Source organism: Prionailurus bengalensis, chromosome C2 (assembly GCF_016509475.1).
Source record: "Prionailurus bengalensis isolate Pbe53 chromosome C2, Fcat_Pben_1.1_paternal_pri, whole genome shotgun sequence".
Lineage (NCBI taxonomy): Eukaryota > Metazoa > Chordata > Mammalia > Carnivora > Felidae > Prionailurus > Prionailurus bengalensis.
The window spans coordinates 115938396-115962022 of record NC_057350.1 but is presented as its reverse complement, the minus strand read 5'-3'; the positions used below and the strand labels follow the sequence as shown (position 1 = coordinate 115962022).

The 23627-nt window shown below is 34.9% G+C and overlaps 1 protein-coding gene across 12 annotated transcripts in view; it reads right to left on the bottom strand.

Annotated features, from left to right (window-relative positions):
* Positions 1–23006, bottom strand: part of HLTF (helicase like transcription factor) — a 51168-nt gene extending 28162 nt beyond the window's left edge. For 10 of the 12 annotated variants that reach the window (XM_043595169.1, XM_043595171.1, XM_043595170.1 and 7 more), the window contains exons 1-12: positions 22773–23003; positions 21443–21650; positions 13651–13817; positions 12018–12151; positions 11148–11245; positions 9498–9572; positions 9147–9338; positions 6433–6528; positions 3267–3339; positions 1855–1945; positions 247–326; positions 120–161 (exon numbers count right to left, since the gene is read on the bottom strand). In XM_043595169.1, the coding sequence (XP_043451104.1) occupies positions 120–161; positions 247–326; positions 1855–1945; positions 3267–3339; positions 6433–6528; positions 9147–9338; positions 9498–9572; positions 11148–11245; positions 12018–12151; positions 13651–13817; positions 21443–21650; positions 22773–22792 (1276 nt within the window). In that variant the 5' untranslated portion in view covers positions 22793–23003. Of the gene's footprint in view, positions 1–119; positions 162–246; positions 327–1854; positions 1946–3266; positions 3340–6432; positions 6529–9146; positions 9339–9497; positions 9573–11147; positions 11246–12017; positions 12152–13650; positions 13818–21442; positions 21651–22772 lie in introns of all 12 variants that reach the window. The other 2 variants (XM_043595176.1, XM_043595181.1) reach the window with 1 other exon arrangement.
* Between the last annotated feature and the right edge of the window lie 621 nt (positions 23007–23627).

The window sequence follows — 23627 nt, the reverse complement described above, 5'->3', positions numbered from 1 at the left end:
GTTAAAAAAAAAAAAGATCTGCTACTAAAGAATTCTAAGCTAGAGAGATACAAACCTATGGAGTTTTACTTTAATAATCTTTAAGAGTAGATTATGGATACTAAGATGTATATACATACCTTTTACTCTTTTAGTCTCAGACTGTGAATTTTTCAGTTTGCCTACAACAAAACCAAATATAAAAATAGTCACAGTAGGAAATCAGAATAAAGGACACATTATCAAATCAAATCCATTTCACATTACCTTTCATTTTCTGTGGCAATTCATTTGTTTCAATTTCTTCTGAATCACTGCTTTCAATATACTGGACAACAGTTTTTCTTCTAAAATAAAGTGTACACAAATTTTTTATCAAACCAAAATAAAATGAGATATGAAAACATAAGTTTTAATAAAAGCAGTATAATGCTTCCTATTGTTTTAATTCAAGGAACTTTGACAAATGAAAGTAAAATTTCCTAAAAAGCATTTTGCTTTCATAACCAGATACATTTATATACAAAATGCAGTAACACTATTATTAAATTTGAAAAAGAAAACCATCCTAAAATAATAATTTTAATATTGAATTTAATATTCAGTAATTCAAATGAAACACCTATATAAAACTAGAACTAAGAATAACTCTTATCAAAGAAAATAATTCCAATATAAAATGAGCAGGTAAGAGAAAAATATAATTCACAATGAAAAATTTTATGTATTTTGTGTAGAAAGTACATTACAGTGATTAAGTTGCTAAAAATAATGGCCTCTGGAGTCAGACTGCCTGTATTCAAATCCCATTCAGCTACTTATTTGCTATGTGACTTTACGCAAGTTACTTAATATTCATCTATGCTTTAATTTCCTCATTTGGAAAATACGAGCAAAAATACAATTCACTTCATAGGATAAAATGTGTTACTATATGCAAAGCCCCTAAAATAGTGCCTGTTGCACAGTAACATACATGTATAAATTATCATATGTATTGGTTATTAGTTTATCCCATGTCCTCTTTATTTTTATTTCCATGTCCTTTAATCTTATCTAGTCAACCTAATAGTGCTATTCTCAGGCTCATCATGGTCAGCTCAGAATTGTAAGATTTGAGATCCAGATGAGAAACTGAGGTGCCCTGGTTTTGTGCTCAGTTTAAGACAGGTATTAATGAAGAAAACAATTAAAAGCCCCAGTTTTGAGATCCTTACTGGACTAGCTAACAGACTCAGATTTGAAATCACATCTGCAGATATTAATGGTAGAAAATACAGTACAAATAAAAGTCATTTAGACCTATTTCAGAGGGTAAATGAAATTTATAAAGTTAACAGATTCAAGTTAACATCAGAGGAGCATTATGCGCTTTATTCAAATTCTCCCTCTAGTCTACATTAACACAATAGTCTCCATAAATAACTTCATCATATTTTATTTCTACTAAAGGTGAAGAGAGAAAGAACTGAAATGAACAGAGTATTTCTACCAAGTCATCTAATAAATAGCTGTCAGTTTTTATCTCCTGAAAATAATAGGAAAACTCTTCCAAAGTCAACAAAAACAAAAAACTTGGAAGCTAGATCTTAGTTCCTATGTAAAAGAACAGGAAAGAAGTGGTAGAAAGTTTAAGTGATTATTAGAAACTATCAATTCACTTCTTTTATAGATTAGTATTACTTTTCTTCACCTATAAAATAGGAACACCCAACCTGCCTAAGTAACAGTGATTTTGGTAGTTTCAAATAACAGAATGAATTTGAAAGAACTACATAACTGAGATATAATGGTCTTATCTCTCTCCTATATATAAGAAAATGGAGAAAGAGTTTAAACAAATATTACATACAATCAAACCATAACAAAATTTACCTTTTGGGGCGGGAGCTAGACAATTCTGACTTGGGATATTTATTCTTTCCCTTGACATCTGAAATACTGGGTTCTCCACTACATCTAGATCCTTTCATTTCAAAGAAAAGGACAAATATACAGAGTATTAGTAAACTGTCTTGACTGAGTATCCTTAAAACTTTGGTTTTCCAACTCAATAGTTCAACTTTCTTAGTATCTTCATTCCTCTTCTTTCAATCAGCCAGCTATTCTCTCTACTAGTTTTTAAGTATAGTATATTCTCACTAAAAAATACCTTCAATTTCTTGTACCCAGTCTTTCCCCTGTAGTCATCCAGCCAATTCCCAAACTGGCTGGCTGAATTTCCTGCTGTACACCAAGGCAGCTAAGAGCTGCTGGAAAAAAATGAACAATAAATAGGTGGCATTACAAGTTTACATTTTCAAATCTCACCTGCTGCCTGTGTCACTTAGCAACTCTTTTATGTATCACTCAGCCTCCCTACCCACTCACCACAGTGGTATATACTGGACCCTTTGCCTAGATTCTTCACTCCCTTGACTCCTAGATGATGACCTACTTCACCTTCAAAGAAAATTGAATACCATTTTCTATAATCCCAATTTTCCTACCTTTTTAAAATTCCCTCAATTAAATATTTCCCATCAACCTTACTTTCTTTCCTTCTAACGTTAATTCACTTATCTATGCTCTTGGTCTCATTGCCCGCCCCCGCCAAGAGGCCTAAAAATTATTCTCTCCATTTTATCCCACATCTCTTACCCACGGATTTCTTTCATAATGCTCTCCCCTGCAAAAAAAAAAAAACCCTCAACTCTGCCTTCATTTCCAACAATTTTTGTTTCTCCTATTTCAAACTTAGCAAAATACATAATAGCATACAACTGTCATTTCCAATTCTTCATTATTCTATCTGAAAATATTTTCAGTTTTTCTGTTCTAACCAATCTTCAGAAATTAATTTTCCAAAGGCCATTAACAGCTACACCAGCTATTTAACTGCTAAATCCAGAGTTCTCTTTTCATTTATCCTCTAACTTCAGAATTTGGCTCTAACCTATCTTTCTATTCTTATCTGCTATTATTCATGCATATTACATTATTATTAACATAAACTACTCTGAGGTCCCAGAACAAAATAGGTTTTATGTTGTTCTTTTGTTTTTACTGCCCTTTCATCATTTTTTTTTCTCAACCAAAAATGTTCTTCCTTAGCTTCTCTGACTGGTATACAACCACCCAATTCCATCATGACCTCCTTGATGAAATTTTTCCTACCAGTTCTCCCGAGATTTTTAGAAAAAAATATCTAAAATTTTTGTATATTACAAAGCCAGAGCTTGAATTACATCATCAAACTGGAAAAATTTAAATCAAATATGGGGTCATGGTTCAAAAGTAAACTTTACCTTTGATTAGTCCATCTGCCTTTTCACTGGTATTTCCTCCAAGTTTCATAGTTTGATCGTTAACATTACACTCCTGGATGAAAAGGCATATTTCTTACAAAGCACTGCTGTCAGTTTTAAATAAACTTAAAAAGCATCCTATTTTATACTGCTTTGCTTTACATAATAAAGATTACTTATATTGCTATCCCATTCTGGGGCAATTGGGGGAGATGCATTAAGTGAAGAGGAAAAATAAACCAATTAAAATTTTTTTCACAGCTATCTCAAAAGTGAACACTAGTTGGTCTTTATCTGTTCAAAAGAAATACAAATAACAAAACTCAGTTATAAATGGCATATTCATTAATGTAAGAAACACTTGTGAAATGGAATTTACTTTAGAATTAAAAGGAATTCTCAGACTACAAACTTTCAAACCAAGAGTCCCTACTCAGTAAATAACTTATCTTTAATGAGGCCCTCTTTGCCATCTTGTTCTCTGGAACTCCCAGGGGGTAGATGCAATAGTACAGATCCTAGAGTACCAGGATATTCTATTCTACCATATTCTATTGAGGATTTTCTTGCCAGCCCGGACTTTTTTTTTTACCCTTCATGTATATCCCTTTGGTTCAAAATGTATCAATGCAGACATATGTACAAAAACTTCTATAAAAGTACAATTTTATATCTCTTTGTAAAAATATTTTTAAATGATTCTAATAGGAAGGGTTCCTCCAATCTTTAATTCTTGACTTAATGATTCTGTAGGGAGGAATGACAAATGCCAATTGGTTTGAATTTAATTCTTCCCATTGAAAAAGAGAGGTGATGAAGTCACACTGAATGGAGATTAGAACTGGTGGTCAAGAGTAAAAAGTAATTTCTGCTGAGATTAGGGCTAATAATGGATAGTTTGATTTTAGTTTAAAAAAAATAAAATTTGAAACATCTTATAAAATCCCAGAGTTAAATTTTACTAAAAATGTAGTTGAAAAGATTCATCTCCTTCTAATGGTATGAGTCTAAATATGTTGAAAATCTAAAATATAACAGGTAGAAAAATGTAACTAGAGGAATTATTTTAGATAAATAAGTTTTTATCTTTTTTTTCAGAGCTCAGGGTATTTTTACTTTAACCAATGTCAAATATTTATTATTTAAGATTGCACAGCCATTAAATATTAAATACATGATACACTACAATCCAAAATTGTCATTTTTATTAGAGCAGTATTACACCATTGTTTTTTTTTCTTACAAGCTAGACAAATGGATTTTTTTTAAGTTTTTATTTAAAATCCAGTTAGTTCACATACAGTGCAATATTAGTTTCAGATGTAGATTTTAGTGATTCATCACTTATATACAACACCCAGTGCAAGAAACTGATGTTAAAAATGCTTCTCACCAAATGTTATACCTAGTCTTCTTCAATAATTAGTACAACCATTTATATTTAACAACATGGAAAAAAGAATCTAGAGATTCATCCACAAATACATGTGGATGTCCTTTACGTTACTGTTTTATATTAAATGATAAAAAAAAATGTCCTTACGTTACTGTTTTATATTAAATGATTTTGCTCAGTAAGTTTTTTCTTCTGAGAGTTCAAATGTAAACCTACGAAGTCCAACCTATTAAATCATACTACATTCCAATCTAATGGAACTTAAATCAGTGACATTTCACTCTGTAAGCCTGGAATATCTAAATTTATTTAAAACAGTGTAATTTTTGTTGCAATAAATTCTTAGCTGGAAATCACGTTTTTAGCCTCAATTGTAAGGAATGGGGCAAACTAAATATCCTAAAACCTTCCTACTTAAACACAATACCTTAAATGCATGGCTGATTCTGGGGCGGGGGGGTGGTGGGGAGGGAAAGCCTTACTGATGACAATTTTTTAAGCTACTAATTGCTACCGAAGCTGTCAGTATACTCTTAGGTGATGTTCTTCTGTTTTAATTACCAAATTAGGAAGAACAGGATGTAAAGCATCAAACTACTCATGGTAAGCAGTTGAATCTCAGACATTCAAATGGCAGAGTTAAACTCCCAATAAAAGTACAAAGAAGAAAATGCAAATAAGTGCAGAAATTAATAAATAGACTCTCAATATGCAGTGGCAGGAAAATGATATGCAGCCTCTTTAAAAACTAAAAAATTATGGACACCTGGGTCACTCAGCCAGTTAAGCGTCTGACTCTTGGTTTCAGCTCAGGTCATGATCTCATGGTTCATGGGTTTGAGCCCCATGTCGGCCTCTGTGCTGAGAGCACAGAGCCTGTTTGGGATTCTCTCTCTCCGGCCCTCCCCTGTTCTCTCTCTTTCAAATAAACCTTAAAAAAATAAAGAAAAACTTAGAAAAGTCAAAAAAAAAAAAAAAAGAGGTATTTTGCATATGCCATTTTCTCAGCTATTTCCTACTTTAAGTTCTTTGGATTTTCATCTGAGAATGAAAAACAATTGTTTCATTCTAACATTTATTTTTTCCATTAAAATGAATTCACTTTTAATATTTAGAAACTAAATATAAATATATTGTGTTTGAATGCCATGTGTAAAAATATATATTAGGTAAGTATCAAGAAAGTTACCCATGTTATCATCACTAGGACACAATTAGCACTGTGTGTGACTATATTCAGACATACATAAATATGCCTTTCCAAAATGAGGACTCAACTCATAAATGTGTACCTGGCTTTTTTTTTTTTAACTAAAAATATCATAAAAATAAGTATTCTTCAAAGAACAGGATTTTGTAGTTGCATAATATTAAATTTCATGACTATTTATTAACATAACTGTTACCTTATTGAAAGTAGTTTCTTTTGTGCCTTTAAAACAATGCTGGGGTTCAGGGGAGAGATTTGTACTTTTCTATCTCTGAAAAAAAATGCATTTCTAGTAACTTTCTTACACAGTTTCTCTGAAATGGCATTACCGAATCACAGATTATAAACACTTTTAGGATTCTTGATATATATTACCCAATTACCCTCAAGAATTTAGTATCCAACTTTCACTCTTATCAGCAACACATAAGAGAGGCCTTTCACCGTTTCTCTGAAAACACTGGATATTATCAATTTTTTGGCAAATTATTTTTTAATGGTAAAATTAAAAGGTCTTATAATGAACCAGAGACTTTGGAGAAAACACTCTAATACTTTACCTTCTTCAGTTGACTTTTTTTAATTCTCTCAACAGGAAGAGGTTTGCCATCATGGAAGTTGGTAAGAATTACTGCAATGGCTGTCAAAGTTTTGCCCTTAAAAAATGTTTTAAAAGACAAATGGTCAGATTCTGAAACTCAGTTGGCCATAGAACATTCTAAAACCAATTTAAAAATCAAGTAAGCAAATATTATGTAGTATTCAAGGCCATAGGAACATACTATTGTATTAAATAATCTATGTATTAGTAAAAGTATTTTGTTGATTAGGAAATGCCTTCCCACACTGTATTACTAAGAATTATTAAATGATGTACTCCATAAAATACTATAAGCATCCCTGAGAAATGTCATTCTATTAAGTGATTGCTGTCCTAAGATTTTACATTTAACTCTGTACTAATAAATTTATCATGAAACTATAGCTATTTGCTTGCCATGTAGTTCAGAGCTAATTTAAAATGGTTAGTAATTCCAATATGCACATGATATAATCATTTTATTTCATTTAAAGATAACTGTAATACTTAAAACCTGTAACTTATCAAGCATAAAGGACATGGTGTTTCTTATGCATTTTTCTTAAATAAAAACACATAATCTTTCATTATTTTGCATAGCTGAATTTGTAATTAGCAACACAGACAGAACTCTCTGGCAATTTTAAAACAGTTAAGGCAGCAGTTTTCTAAGTGTAGTCCACAGGCCCTAGGATTTCCCAGAACCCTCTCAGGAGTGTATGTGCAGTCAAATCCATTTTCATAATACTACCAAGACATTATTTGTGTTATATCTTTAGTAATGCCACAAAAGGGAGTTGTGGGTAAAACTGCTGGTGCCTTAGCATGAAACAAAGCCATTGGCACTACATTATACATTGTATTTTTAGCTGCCACATAACTCACAGTTTAAAAAAAAAATGCCAGTTTCATTTTAAGAATGTTCTGTAAGAATATTCTTGATGAAGCAGTACACATGAATTTTATTAAATCTTGCCTCAAGTACACACCTTTTTAATATTCTGTATAACAAGATGGGAAATACATATAAATTACTTCTGTTGCACACCAAAATATGAGGATTATCTACAGAAAAATTACTTGTGAGACTGAGGTTACAACCTCAACTAGCCACCATGCACCACCATGCATCATCACTTTTTCATGCTTCATTATTTCTACTTGAAAGAATGACCAATAACCAGTTATTCATGACTGAGTGGTAGACTTTTTCTTGAAAAATGAACAAAGTAAGGCTATCTTTAAGGGCAAATAAACAGATTTGTTGTTAATGGTAAGATCTGAACTTTCAAGCAAAAATTAGAATGTTGGAACACTTATATCTGACACCATGAGCACAGGCAGCTTCCCAAAATATAAATGCCTAATATGATCAGCAGTAATATCAAAGAGTGTAAACTTTTGATCCTATACAATGAAATGCATCAACATCTGGCAGATGTGTGTAACTCAATGAACCAATATTTTCTAAATAAGCAATGCCTGATGTTATAAAATCATGCATGATTAAAATATCCTTTCAATGGGCAAGCTAAACCAATGAATTTTAATGGAACAGAATACAAAACCATTCTAATACCATTTTTAAATTCTACATTGTAACTACTAACCTTTAATAAACTAATACTTGCTTAATTTCACTGTTGAATCAAAGAATTATAAAAGTTATCTAAAAAGGCTATTAAAATCCTCCTCCTGTTTCCCAACTACATATCTGCATGAGAACTAATCTTCATTATGTACTTATACCAAAACACCATGTTACAACAGACTGAATGAATAAGCAGTTAGGACAATTCAAAATTCATCTTATTAGACCAAACATTAAAGTGATTTGCAAAAATGTAAAACAATGCCATTCTTATCAAAACTACTTTTGATTTGGAATAGTCCTTTTTCATTTAAAAATACACTATTTATGTTAACAAGTAATGTATTTATTAACTATTATTTTAAAATAACTTAAATTTTTGTTTTAATGTCTAATACTATAAATATGGATATAACTCACAAAAACAAAAAGCTCTTTGAAATCCTCAAAAATTTTTAAGAGTATTAAGGGTTACTGAGACCAAAAAGTATAAAAACTGCTGGTGTAAGGCATCATAAAGGTATACTTAATACTCTGTATATCACAATACTATGATAGAATACAGTTTCATGTAACATTGTTGTCTTTCCCTTTTTTTAAAGAAAATTCATGAAAGATAATCTACTTGAATTTGAAAAATGAGAAACACATGTTTACACATTATTGCTAATCAACCAAACAAACCAAAAGAAAAAAAGTAGCCACATTTTAAGTGAAAAGACTTAGAGAAAACTGCTCCATGAAAGTGAAATCTAGTCCCACACTGACACCAACATATTCGTATCTCTATCGACTTCAAAATTACTTCTATAAAATCATAATTACAAAATAAAATTAACCCAAGGGGCGCCTGGATGGCTCAGTCGGTTGGGCAGCCGACTTCGGCTCAGGTCATGATCTCACGGTTGGTGAGTTCGAGCCCCGCGTTGGGCTCTGTGCTGACAGCTCAGAGCCTGGAGCCTGCTTCGGATTCTGTGTCTCCCCTTCTCTCTGCCCCTCCCCTGCTCATGCTCAGTTTCTCTCTCTCAATAATGAATAAACATTAAAAAAAATTTTTTTTTAAATAAAATAAAATAAAATTAATTCAAGAAAAAAATAATTACCAAACCCATATCATCAGCTAAAATTCCTCCATGGACATTTTCTGGTCGATCCTTCTCAGAAAAATTTGTTATTGTGTTGTAGTAGAAGTCACTTCGCTGTTCCCAAAACGGTGGAAGGTCTTTACTGTTTTCCCGTGAAACCATCCAAGCTAGAGCTTGTTTTTGATGTGGAAGCAATGGTGTTTCAACAGCCTATAAACAAAAGGAATGTCTTAAATAGAAATAAAACAAATCATTTTTTTTTCCCCATGCAGATTCTGGAAAACACTTGATCTGTGCTAAAAACTATATAGATACACAGCACATTTTAAAATTCCAAATAGTTTTAAATAGAAAATATTGGCTCAGTACCTCAGCTGGCTCCATTTCATGAGTTTTATCATCTTCTTTTAAATCTTCAAACAATTTGTCAAATTCTGTTTTAAGCTACAACAAATAATACCAAGAAACATCATGAAACAAATTAAAATAATCTCACTTCAGACTTTTCAAATCATTTAATTAACTAAAAGATTTGAATACCAAAACGTACCTAAAATATTCTTTGAGTTGCTACACTGTTCACTGAAGCAGTATGAATAGGTGCTTTGGGTATAAAAGGTTAACCATAGGGGTGCCTGGGTGGCTCAGTTGTTGAGCGACTGACTTCGGCTCAGGTCATGATCTCACAAGTTCGTGAGTTTGTGCCCAGAATCAGGTTCTGTGCTGACAGCTCAGAACCTGAAGCCTACTTCAGATTCTGTGTCTCCCTCTCTCTGCCCCTCCCATGCTCATGCCCTGTCTCTCTCTCTCTCTCTCTCTCTCTCTCAAAAATAAATAAACATTAAAAAAAAATTTTTTTTGAAGGTAACCGTGTTAGAATCAAAAGAATACAGAAGAGAGAAATCTGAGGCTTGTCCCAGTTTTATCACAAACTAACCCATATACAACATTGGGCGAGAGACTTAACCTTTATGGCCCTTTATCTTATTCCTATAAAATGAAAGGGATAATTTAGATTTAGAGTGTCTCTAAGGTTCCTTCTGCCACTGAAATTCTGTGAGCCTATTAGTTGTATTCAAACAATTTTGGCAGATCCTACCAGGCACATTTGACTTTTTTCATGTCAAAGACATTTCATTTACTATTACTAAAACAAAGAACTTGCTATGTGCTACAAAATATTAAGAGATGATTTCAATCTTACACTGATTTAGCTGGTTCTTTAAACTGATCTAGTCTAGGGGCACTTGGGTCGCTCAGTCAGTTGAGCAGCCGACTTGGGCTCAGGTCACGATCTCACAGATAATGAGTTTGAGCCTCACATCTGGCTTGCTGCTGTCAGTGCATAGGCCACTTTGGATCCTCTGTCCCTCCCCCACTCATGCTCTCTCTCTCAAAAATAAATAAAAACATTAGCACAGGCTCAAGCCCTACTAATAATGATCAGGTAAAATATGGCAACTGCAATTAGACAAAAAGGCTAACACAGATGGGTAAAGACAAAAAAGATTTGATGTGAATTATAGACTAATCTCCATTGATTTATTTTACATCTTTTTTTCTAAATTAACTCAGCCTAACAGTATCTTAGCTCACAAATTAGACAAAGTAAGAACTATACTAATGCTAAGATTTGGAATTAATTTCTCTTTGCATTTCATTTGCAACCTTATTGAATGAAAAGTTTCAAGCTTCAATTTTTTAAAGTTAATATTTGGACATTAAAAAAATTTCATGTAATACAAAAATATTAAAACATACTAAAACATCCCATGCCTATCTATACAACAACGCATGTCTTTTAAAATATGTATGAATGTGTATGCATTGCCTATCATTACTTTCCTTTTACATAAATGTTTTTCATATATATTCTATTTATTCTACAGCATGTTTCATAACTTAATATATCTGAAGATCACAAATACCAGCATATACATATTTATCTTATTCTTTTAAACATCAATCTTCAACATTTAACATTTACTTTTAAGATTATAAAATAAAACAGAAGCATACCTGTTCAGTTGTCATCTGTACTGCAGCATGAACTGGCATACTATAGCTTGGTCCAGCTCTTCCAGAGCCCCAACTACTTTCTAAACTGAATCCTAAAGCTGCAATTTACAAATGAAAATAATAAAATCACCAAATGAATTATCTTTCAGTAAGTAACTTTTAGAACTTGTATAAGTTGCATAAAAAAAAAAATCAATATATTTCAAAGATTTTTTAAAAATTAAAAGTCATTCAGGGACACCTGGGTGGCTCAGTGGGTTAAGACTCCGACTTTGGCTCAGGTCATGATCTTACAGTTTGTGAGTTCGAGCCCCGTGTCAGGCTCTGTGCTGACAGCTCAGAGCCTGGAGTCTGCTTCACATACTGTGAATCCCTCTCTCTCTCCCCTTCCCCCATTCACACTCTGTCTCTCTCTCTCAAAAATAAACATTAAAAAAAATAAAAACTAAAAGTCATTTAAAAAATACATTATTAAAATAATTCCACATTATTTGAACAAACTCTTGCCAGATAAATACTTCTACTTCATTCGCTATTGGGAGATTCTTTTTGTCTATAATTTATCAAAGACAATACTTACAAATTAGGGATTTCCAGATATTATCATTGGGGGAAATTAGAGGAGGGAATATAGGACCTTTTTGTACATATGTGTGCGTGTACGCAAACACACATACTCCCTCCTATAAATCTATAATTATTTCAAAATAAAGAGAAAAAAATTCAGGGATTTCCTTAAAAAGATTCCTGAGAAAAGTTACAACTCAGAGCCTTCAACACAAATTGATTAGCCAAACTCAAGAAAAAAATGTTTTACAATTCCTGCATCTTATGATATCAAAATAATAGAAGCTTAAACCCTAAACTTACTTTTTGGTGCAGGACCCAATTTAAATCCATGTTTCTTTAACTGATCTAAAACCGCTTTCCTATTTTCTTCTTTTCCCCAAAAAGTCATATGGAGAGGCATGGTAAAAGCATTGTTTGCACCAAAAGGAACGACCCTATTATATTTAAAAGCAGAAAAAAAAGGAGGGAATTAGAACTGTTATTTTCCACTTCCATGAAGAAGAATGTGACTATTAAATATTAGAAGTGTTGCATTTTAATTTTGCAAAGAAGTAAAATAAAGAACTATTTGGGCAAAGTAGAAAGACAGAAAAAGTACAGGGAACAGGATCAAAAACAACCAGAACAAAAGAGTGGTTTTTAGGAACAGAAAGCCAGAAGAAACGGAGAAGATGGAATAAAGCAGAATAGCCTATAACTGAGATTATAAGACAGGTAAAATAGTAAATTTAATTGAGAAGGTGGAGCTTTCACTAAAGGAACCACTATAGGTAGGAACTATTCTGAGAATGGGGACTGAATTGCAAGAATTACATCTGACCCTTGAACAGCATGGGGTTTAGGTACGCTGACCCCCAGTGCCATCAAAAATCCACATATAACTTTTGACTCCCCCAAAACAACTAATAGCCTAATGTTGACCAGCAGCTTTACCAACAACACAACACATATTTTGTAGTTTACAGGAATTACATACTGTGTTCTTAAAGTAAGCTATAGAAAACATTAATAACATCATAAGGAAAATAAAATACATTCACATTACTATACTGCATTTATTTAAAAAAAAATCTGCATATAATGGGGCCCAGGCAGGTCAAACCATTTTGTTCAAGGGTCAACTATTTTTCTGATCAAGGATTCACTAAGAGTTTATTCTCAGTATCTGAAAAATTTAATAAACTGAGATTGGAGAAAACAAGTAAAGTGAGAAGATATTACTGAACATTTATCATCAAACTTCACCTTTTCATATCCTCAATATTCCATACTTCAACTGAGATCACAAACTAAATGCCTAAAAGAGAAAAGATAACCAAGGAGACTGGGAGTTTAAAAAAAAAAAAGAAGTGGTAGAACTGGGAGAGGCAGTAAGGCCATTACGCAGGGTATTAAAGCAGGAGCTGCTACTCTGTTCCAGTCAACTAATGTCCTGTGAAAATGAAGGTCAGATCTGCCATTTGTCAACAGAAATATTCATAAATAATTTTTACATTAGGGAAAAAGTTACCCTGTATAAAATGTAGGATATCCAGGTATTTGAATACTGGAAATAAACGAAAAATTGTAAAACATGTAGGCAAAATGAAATGCACCTACATATGATCACAGGCTACCAGTTTACCACCTCAGGTTTAAACAAACAGTTCCCAACTCCCAAAACTATGCACTAAAAGGCTTGGACAGATGGTGTGGGCTTCCTAATATCTGAGCAAAGTCAATTTTTCTCTGTGGTAATAATTCAATAGGAAAGTGAAAGAACAGTTGTTTCATGGCTAAGGTAGTAGAGGCAGATGAGAAAAGAATTAACATATTAATTGAACACATACTAAAGGCACAATGACAAAAGATGTCAGGGCAACTATACTGACTCTTAACAAATTCAAAGATTGCAACTTACAATTATTAAAACTAAACTCTGAAAGTACATTACCCTTCAATTTGTGCCAATTTGTTGTCCATGATATAGGCCAAAGCAGCTGCTAGATCTTTCTTTAAATGGCCAACCTGATTTCCATTCACATTGTTTACTTTAACTGCATTCTTATCATAGGGGTTATTGGGTTCCCGTTGTAATGCAACCATTTCATTATTATTAACCTAATGAAATAATCAACAGATAATATTATAAATAATAAACATACAATAGGAGCTTTCTTCATCAAACTTTATCTGGGATTTCCATTCATTTTTTAATGCTTACCAAATAACACTTCATATAAGAAATATGTATTTTCTTGGATTCATATTTGTAATAGTAATATAAAAAGCATATTTTATGATTCTTTTACAGCATTGTTTTAACTTACATTCACTGGGAAGTTAACAAATCCTTGATATCTGAAAGATACAATCAAAACTAAATAAAAGATGCACACTATCTAAAATTTTCAACATCGTAACTTCTGGAAACAGGTAATCTTTATGGAGTGCTTATTACATACCATTATTCTAAGTATATAACAGAGATTTGACTTTTTAAATCCTCACAACACTACTGGTAGATACTGTCATTACACCCAATTTTACAGACGAAGACTAAAGCATAGAAAAGTTAAGTAACTTGCCCAAAGTCACAAAGCTAGTAGTATAGCAGAGCTAGAATTTAAATCCAGGAAGGCTGGTTCCTAAGTCTGATTTCTCCAGACTCTAAAAGGGGGAAAGATATTAATTATAAGTCAGAATGGATCTGAATAAGAAAATATATCCAACCTTCAACTCATGCCATTTCTGATTTCACTTGACTAAAAGTTGGCTGAAGATAACATCATTGAAAATGGAAGAGTAAGGACTTTTGAAAATTCTTGCATAAAAGCAATGAAAAAACTGACAGAAATGGTCAGAATCAACTTTTCCAGACATCTGGAAACCAGCCAAAATATTGGAGAAACCCTGGGAAGGGGTGTTAATTCAAGAAAAACAACTGATGGACACCTGGGTGGCTCAGCTGGTTAAGCACCTGACTTCGGCTCAAGTCATAATCTCCTAGTTTGTGAGTTCGAGCTGCATGTCGGGCTCTGTGCTGACAGCTCAGAGCCTGAAGCCTGTTTCAGATTCGGTGTGTGTGTCTCTCTCTCTCTCTCTCTGCCCCTCCCCCACTCAGTCTCTATCTCTCTCTCTCTCAAAAATAAATATTTTAAAAAATTAAAAAAAAAAAAAAACAAGGAAGAAAAACAGCTGAACATTAGTGCCCTAGTTCCATCTCCAGCTTTCAGCTGCATGATAGCCTTTAAAAATAACAATCTTCTGGGGGTGCCTGGGTGGCTCAGCCAGTTGAATGCCTCTTTTTTTTTTTTTTTTTTAATTTTTTTTTCAATGTTTATTTATTTTTGGGACAGAGAGAGACAGAGCATGAACGGGGGAGGGGCAGAGAGAGAGGGAGACACAGAATCGGAAACAGGCTCCAGGCTCTGAGCCATCAGCCCAGAGCCTGACGCGGGGCTCGAACTCACGGACCGCGAGATCGTGACCTGGCTGAAGTCGGACGCTTAACCAAATGCGCCACCCAGGCGCCCCTGAATGCCTGACTCTTGATTTCAGCTCAGGTCATGATCTCATCATGGCTCATGGGGTACAGCCCCTCCGGCTTTGCGCTGACAACACGGAGCCTGCTAGGGATTCTTTTTTTGCCCCCATCCCAGATCAAAATAAACAAACATTAAAAAAAAATAATAACCTATGAAAATTCTTGGTGTAGTCTAGCAGTCACTAGAGGGAGTATAATGGAACAGAATCTTTCAAAGATTCATTCCCAAAGAACTGTCATTATTTGACCTGTATCAAGGTGCTCCAGAAGATCCCCACCTGCAAAGTGATTTCTCTTTGATCTCTCAGCTCATCCACCACAAAAAACCTCCCTTGGGTGAATGTTGGTCAAAAACAATTTTACAGGCAGTGGATAACAAGTGGAGTAAACAATACAATAACCAAAAGGATTAAAGGAAAGCTGAGGACTAAGATGTTCATAGGGGCTTTGAAAAGCTCCAATACATTCCTGGGAATGTAGAAGGCCATATGCAAGCATAGGGCTATATACATGCAAAGGGCTGTACATATGATCAGGAAAAGACCTGAGAAGACCCTGAGCTCTCACCTCTGGATAAACTTGAGGTTCTGAACAACCAGGACATGAAGGTTAAGGCAGAGTTGTCAACTGCCTGGCTGAGTGCTGAAGGAGTGCCCCAAATGCAAACAGACCCTCTCTTACTAAAATACTGATTGATGTACAGACCCTCTCTTACTAAAGACTGACAGATGTACAGACCCTCTCTTACTAAAGACTGACAGATGTACTGGCTCTGGTATAATCATAAGCTGACCATTAAGCTAACCATGCAAAGACATCAGATTATACAGGGTTAATTCAGAAAAGTCACTAAACAAGCAACAATTACCAAAATCAGCAACAACAAACAACTCTGGAGATGAAAAATCTAATTTTTACAGCTGCCACATTATTTTAAATGTCCACTTTAAAAAAAAATTTTTTTTTAACATTTATTTATTTTTGAGAGACAGAGAGAGACAGAGCATGAGCGGGGGAGGGGCAAAGAGAGAGAAGGAGACACAGAATCCGAAGCAGGCTGCAGGCTCTGAGCAAGCTGTCAGCACAGAGCCTGATGCGGGGCTTGAACCCACAAACTGGGAGATCATGACCTGAGCAAAAGTCGGATGCTCAACTGACTGAGCCACCCAGGCGCCCTTAAATGTCCACTTTTCAACAACAAAAAAATGAGACATGCAAAGAAATGAGAAGGTATGGTTTACTCATAGGAAAAAAGCTACCACCTATCCCTAAGAAAGCACAGGTGTTTGCCCTAACTAGAAAAAAAATTTTAATTTTAAGTATGTTCAAAAACCTAAAGAAAACCATGTACTAAAGGAGAAAGCACAATAAATAAGTAGGTCTCACCAAATAGAATTTCTGTTGTCAAGAGTATAATAAAGTCAAAAAATTCACTAGAGAGGCTCAACAGCAGATATGAGGAGGCAGAAGAGTCAATGAAGTTCAAGACAGGTCAGTTACATTATTGAGTCTGAGGAACAGTTACAGAGTCTGAGGAATAGAAAGAAAAAAGGATGAAGAAATATGAACAGGCCTCAGAGACCTGTGGGACAACAGCAACCCTATCTGACATTCACATACTGAGTCTCAGAAGAGAAGAAAAGGGGAAGAAATAATAGCCAAAAACTCCCCCAAATATGATAAAAAAACATTATACATCTTAGAAGTGCAACAAACTCCAAATAAACTAACCTCAAAGAGATGCAAACCCAGACACATCATAATCAAGAGGTACAATTGTACAACAAGAGGTACAATTCATTTATAAGGGATCCTCAGTAAGATTAACATCAGAAAGCAGAGGCCAAAAGACAATGGAATAACTTTTCAAAGTGCTTCAAAAACTTCAGCCAAGATTTCTATATCGGATAAAACTATCCTTCAAAAGTACAGGAGAAATTAAAACATTCCAGTTAGGGGTGCCTGGGTGGCTCAGTAGGTTAAGCATCAGACTCTTGGTTTTGGTTCAGGTCATGATCTCATGGTTTGTGAGTTCAAGCCCTGTGTCAGACTCTGCACTGACAGTGTGGAGCATGCTTGGGATTCTCTCTCTCCCTCTCTCTCAAAATAAATAAAATAAATAAAATAAATATTTAAAATAAATAAGTAAAATATAATACATACAAATCAAAATGTTGGAGACTATAAAAACAAAGAAAACATGGTCCAAGCACCAAGACAAGAAAGGACATATTAAAAAAAAAATTAAAATAACAAAAAGAATTACAACTAATAATAACAATACTTTCAGAATAGGAAAGAAATAATCTACTTTATTATAAAATACTTTGATGTGTCTAGATATAAAAACTTTAACCATAAACTTACCAAAAACACACTTAAAAAAAAAGTTAAAAATTAGCAATGCCAACGTTATATATCAAAACTTAAATGATACAGTCAATGCAGTACTTTGAAGAATGTTTAAAAGATTGAAATGTATTAATTATTACAAGTTCAAATCAAATATCTAAAAATAAAAAAATAGGAAACAGAATATAAAACGAATGAACAAAGAAAAACAATAACCAGAAAAAAAAAACCCAAGAAAGGTTGCTTGAAAACATGAAACATATAAATCTCTATCGAGGCTAATCAATAAAAACTAGACACAAATATATGGGGTGCCTTGGTGGCTCAGTCAGTTGAGCGTCCAACTCTTGATTTCAGCTCAGGTAATGATCCCAGGGTCATGGGATCAAGCCCTTCCTCGGGCTCCACCCCAAGCATGGAACCTGCTTAAGCTTCTCTTTCTCTGCCCTTCTCTCTCTCTCTCTCTCTCTCTCTCTCTCTCTGCCCTTATCTCTCCCTCTCTCTCACTCCCCACCCCCCCACCCCATCCCTCTCCCTCATTTGGGCTCTCTCTCTTAAAAACAAAACAAAAAAACAAGACACAAATATATAACACAAAGAATAAAGACCTGTATATAACCATAAACACAGTTAAAATATTTTCAAGTATAAATGTTACTAATACTCTGTAGCAATACATTTGGAAATTTAAATAAAATAGATGCTTTTCTTTAAAAATATAAGTTGCCAAAACTGACTCAATAAGTATTTGAATCATGCGCAGTTTGAATGAAGCTAGAATTAAAAGGTACACACTGTTTGATTTAATGCATAATAAAGTTCCAGAGCAGGCTAAATTAATCAATAACAACAAACTTAGATTGTAGTTGTTAGTACAGGTACAGCAGAAATGACTGCAGCAAGACACAAGAGAACTTTTAGAGATGATGGAAATAATCTATACCTTGACTGGAATGGTGGTTATCACATATATGTATTTGTCAAAACTATTAGAATAGTATACTTAAAAATGTGTGCATTTTCTCATGTAAACCACATGTCAATAGAGCTGGAAAAAAGTTGAAAATAATAAGTATGAACAGATAAATACCTCAATTTTTATTACAATACATTTTCATAATAATGATTAACTCCAAAATGTCCATCAATAAGGAAATTTAAGGTACCATACAGACTTGTATTGATGTGAAAAGATATTCCTAATATTCTACCAAGAGAAAGAAGGGTAATCACTGTAATAGGCATATTATGATCTCATTTTTTAAATACATAACGTGATTTCAATTTACATGCATATGCTCACAGAATAAAGTGTAGAAAAATAAAATGAGTAAGTTATGGTCCAGGATGGTAGACTACAAGAAGATTTAGTGCTTTTTCTTTTAGCCATTTTAAAGTAATGAATATGTATTACCTATAAAATACATTTTGAAAAATTAAAAAAGCGATGATTACTTTTAATGAGCTTACCACATTTACATTAGCTTACCAGTGTCACAGAAATTATTCTAAGATCAACAAATAGTGAATGTTCTAAGATCAGAAACAACCATAATCTAGCATTTCACAATGGCTTAAAATAATTTAGAAAACAATCTAGGTTTTGAAAAAACCACAAATTAGAAATAGGAAAGCTCAGAGATGGATATGAGAACTAAAGAAGAGATGGACATGATAAGAATTGACTTCAGGAAAAAATCAGAAATGAAAAACTATTTCAGAATTAAAAACTAAAGAACACAAAAGTCCACAGACTTTATGGAAAACATGGTAATGGAAATAAAGGACGAAAAATTAAAAAGTGAAAAAAATATGAAAGTATTTCAGAGGAAGAAATAACCACATACACAGGCATATATATATGCAGAAGAGATCTAATACATACAGAGTAGAATGGAGTCCCTAAAGGACAAAGCAAGTATTTAAAACTGTAATTAAAGAAAATTTTTGTGAAATAGAAGAAAATGAAGTTACAGAGCAATCATAAGACGTACCTTAATAAAACTACTAGGCTTCAAGCTTATGAAAAATGCTCTTTAGTCATCAAGGCAAAAATTCCCAATTCACTTATATATGGGAGAAAAATCATGCTGGTATCAGAATTCTCACCAGCAACATTTATGCAACATCAAATTATCATGGAGAGAACATATGGGTCAAGGACTTTATATTCAGCCGAAAGTGCTCTTTAAGTATAAATATCACAATTACAAACATACAAAAATTCAGGAAATCTTGTTCTTTCCTAAGGAATCTTCTAGATAACACATTTCAGACAATTACAAAATAATCTAAGAAGCTGCAATATAAAGAAAATACAGGAGAATTAAACACTAGACAAATCCATATCATGAAATTCTTTCCCAAAGAATTTCCTAAGAATATGCTTCGGACAACCAAAAAATTATTTGAGAAGCTTTGACATAAGAAAAATATGAGGGAATAGAAGAACTGACAAATGCAGAACCTTGCATAGCACAAAAAATGTAAAATAAAAAAGTAAAAAAAAAAAGCAACCCACAAAACAAATGTAGTTTCTGCAACAAATCAATGACATGAAGAAAAGGAACATAACCACCAAAGGTAATGTATGAAGTTTCTTTGATATCAATTTTTAAAAAATGACCTATAAAAAGACATTTTTAAACAATCAAGAAAACAGATTATGGATTAGTTGCTGGATGTAATAAGAAATTATTATTTTGTTAAGTATGAAAATGACAAGAGAAGTCTGAACTTTTTTAGAGATACGTACTGAATTATATGGATGTAAACTAATACAATAGAGATTTTTAGGACTAAAGGATAAAAGAAAAAGAAAAAGTGATGAAACAAATGTGCAAAAAATTTGTTAACTGCTGAATCTGGATCATAGGTATGTGGTTTACTACATTATTCTACTTTCACACGTTTAAAACATTTCCTAAAAAGTTAAAAAATAGAACTAGAGACATATCATCGAAATAGCACAGAAACATACTACATAACCATAACAAAGAAAATTACTGACCAGAGAAAAGTCCTATATACTACCTCTCTCTCTCTCTCTCTCTCTCTCTCTCTCTCTCTCACACACACACACACACACACACACTCTCTCTCACACATACACATACACACACACACTGCAGAGACAAAGACAGACAGACGTAGGGAGAAAAACTGGGAGACAGTCTTACTACAGAAAGGAAAAAAAAAGGACCTAAAAACAGGTAATTCCCTTATCTAGTAGGAATTAATCTTCCTAAATTAGAAATATTAGAGTACAGAAACATCCTGAGGGACACAAGAGAAGTCACTTTGCAAATGTACCTAGTATCTGTACTTCCTGAACAAATCATCTTATCTTCTTAAGCTTCAGTTCCTCAGTTATAGAGAGGGGCTAATAGGGGCACCTGGGTGGCTCAACCGGTTGAGCGTCCAGCTCTTGATTTCAGGCTCAGGTTATGATCCTAGAATCATGGGATCAAGCGCCCAGTGGAGCCTGGTAAAGATTCTCTCTTCTCTCTCTCTCTCTCCCTCTGCCCCTCTCTCCCACTCGCGCCCTCTCTCTAAAAATTAAAAAAAAAAAAAGGGGGGGGGGATAATAGATGTCCTATCTGCCACACAATCATTGCAGCCATCAAATGAGACCATTTAGGAAAAAGTGTTTTGTATATTATAAACAGGATACAAGTACCCAAAAAAAGGAAAAAAACAATTAGTCATTAGGTTATTTGTTATCTCTTGCTCACATACACTCTAAGTACTTAAAATAAGTATTAATTATAAAACCACCTTCCAATTCTTATCTTCTAGATATTATCTTCTAAGTATATTTCATCTTAATATCTAATATTATACTCACTACTCCTGTGTAATAGCGTAGTCCAACTACATGACCTCTCAAAGTTCCAAATAAAACTGAATCTAGCTCTTCATCACTAGTTAGGAAATCGTCTGGAGGTATAATATCTTGGAATTCAAAACGGGGAAAGAAAGTTGGATATGAGAGGCGTGGAAAATTTCCATGGGCTCCGTATTGGACAGTCTGCAAGTACTTCCAAACAGGATCTCTATTTAAAAAAGCACAGAAAAACGATACAATATTTAATCAAGTATTTCCCAAAGACGATATTATATTTTTGGCCATTTGTTTTCTCATTTCAACATGTTAAATCTTTAGTGGAAATTGCCGCATATTGATGAGAGTTTCTCTGGGTAAAGCAGGGTGTGGAGTGGGGAAGGTTTCCAAGAACCCTACCTGTTCAGTGATGCCTCTTCTACCCACCAAGTACTCAAAATGAAAACTCCAACAAGGGTTTGCAAATCTCCTGCCTAGTGAAGATCATCCATTTAAATTGCGATGTATGTGATGTCTGTAACTCTAATTACATACCAAATTTCAACAGAAATTGAACTAGAAAAGGCTTGCAAATATAGAACTATTATTATACGTGAAGCTATTTATATCGTTACAGATAAATCGAGCATCCACTATCTTAATTCTCTCCAAACAGAACCCTTGTTTTATTCAGGCACCCAAATCACGCCATCACGGGAAGCTGAACTCAAGCTTCCCACTCCGTTGGTTTAAGGGTATCCTCAAACCCCTCATGGGTAACTGTTTCAGGAACAGGCGTGTAAACCAATCTGAAAAATGGAAAATAAAAGGAAGCCGGCTGAGGCGCTTCCAGGAAGTTTCCACTTTTCCAAGAACAGATGGAAGCTATTTCCCCGCGTTTTCCTTTTACGCCGTACATTAATCTTCTGGCTCCACTGAAAATACATATTTCCATGCCTAAGAATGCACATAAACTGTGAGGTACTGGGGGACAAGGGCTGTCTTAATCGGCCCTTTATTTCGAGCACATCGCCTAGCGCACAGTGGGCATCTAACGGGTGTTTGCTCAATCAAGGTCCGGGCTAAAGAGCGGAGCTCTGAACCCCAGGACCACCACAGCCCTTGAGAGAGATTTCCCCAAGGCCCTGGCATGAGGCTCGCCAGAGGAGCCTCCCCTCTCCAGCCAAGACTATGCATTTATTTCTCCCGCGGCGATAGGAGCCACCAGCAGGACGAATACAAGCTGCACTGGGAACGCGAAGGGAGCTCGAAGGGAACGCGGGGAAGGTCAGGTTCATTTGGGGACGCCGACAGGCCGTTACCCCCTACGCCCCACCCCCTCCGCCCCCTTCACCTCTTGAACATCCAGGACATGGCGCTGAGCGGGTGACGAGCGGAACGCCTGGGCGCCCCAAATCGCTCTCGAGCCGCCTCGATACGCCTCCCTACAGGCCCCACAGCCGAGAAGCCCAGGGCAGATTCCGAGCGCCTGAGGAAAAGCGCACGACTGGAAGACGCGAGGCTAGTCAAACGTCGACGCCGTCGCCTTCTAGCAACAATCTGAGAGACCAGCGACGCTTCGTGACTGACATTGGCAAAGTCCAATCGCGAGGAAGGGGCCTAGGAAAATGAACCAATCAGAGCACAGAAAGGAGGGCAACTCCGCCCCACGCAGGGATTCAAAGACTGTAGGGGGTCCCGGCTGCAGGGGCGGTTCCATCCGGGTTCTTCCCCGCCCCCAAGGCGGGCGCGCGGGAAAGCCACGCGGCCCTTGGAGCTCGCGTGGCGTGTTGGCGGTGTCTGCGTTTTGTTTGATCCCTTGGTTCAAACACAGGGAGACGACTCGCTTTTCCACTGTTTGCCCCGGGCCTCACGTCTCAGGCCCCTTTTTCAGGCCTTACCTCATCCTGCCTCTAATTTCCTCATTTGATGTGACCTGTAACGGGGTCTTCTAAATAAGCCCCGAGATTTTCCGAGCTCTGGAGATAGCAAGGAGTTACTTTCCTTCACTTCCTGTGGCGAACCCTGAGTGTTTTGCCCTCAAACTATTCATTTGAAGTGTCGCTAGCGAATCTGAGCATACGGAGTTCAGGAGAACCTCCTGCATTTTTTTTTTTAAGGAAAATTTTCATTTCTAGTAGATTAAAGGCATACAGTGATTGATAGCATAACTTTGTTGGTGATTGCTGGGAGTGGCGAGGGGGACCAG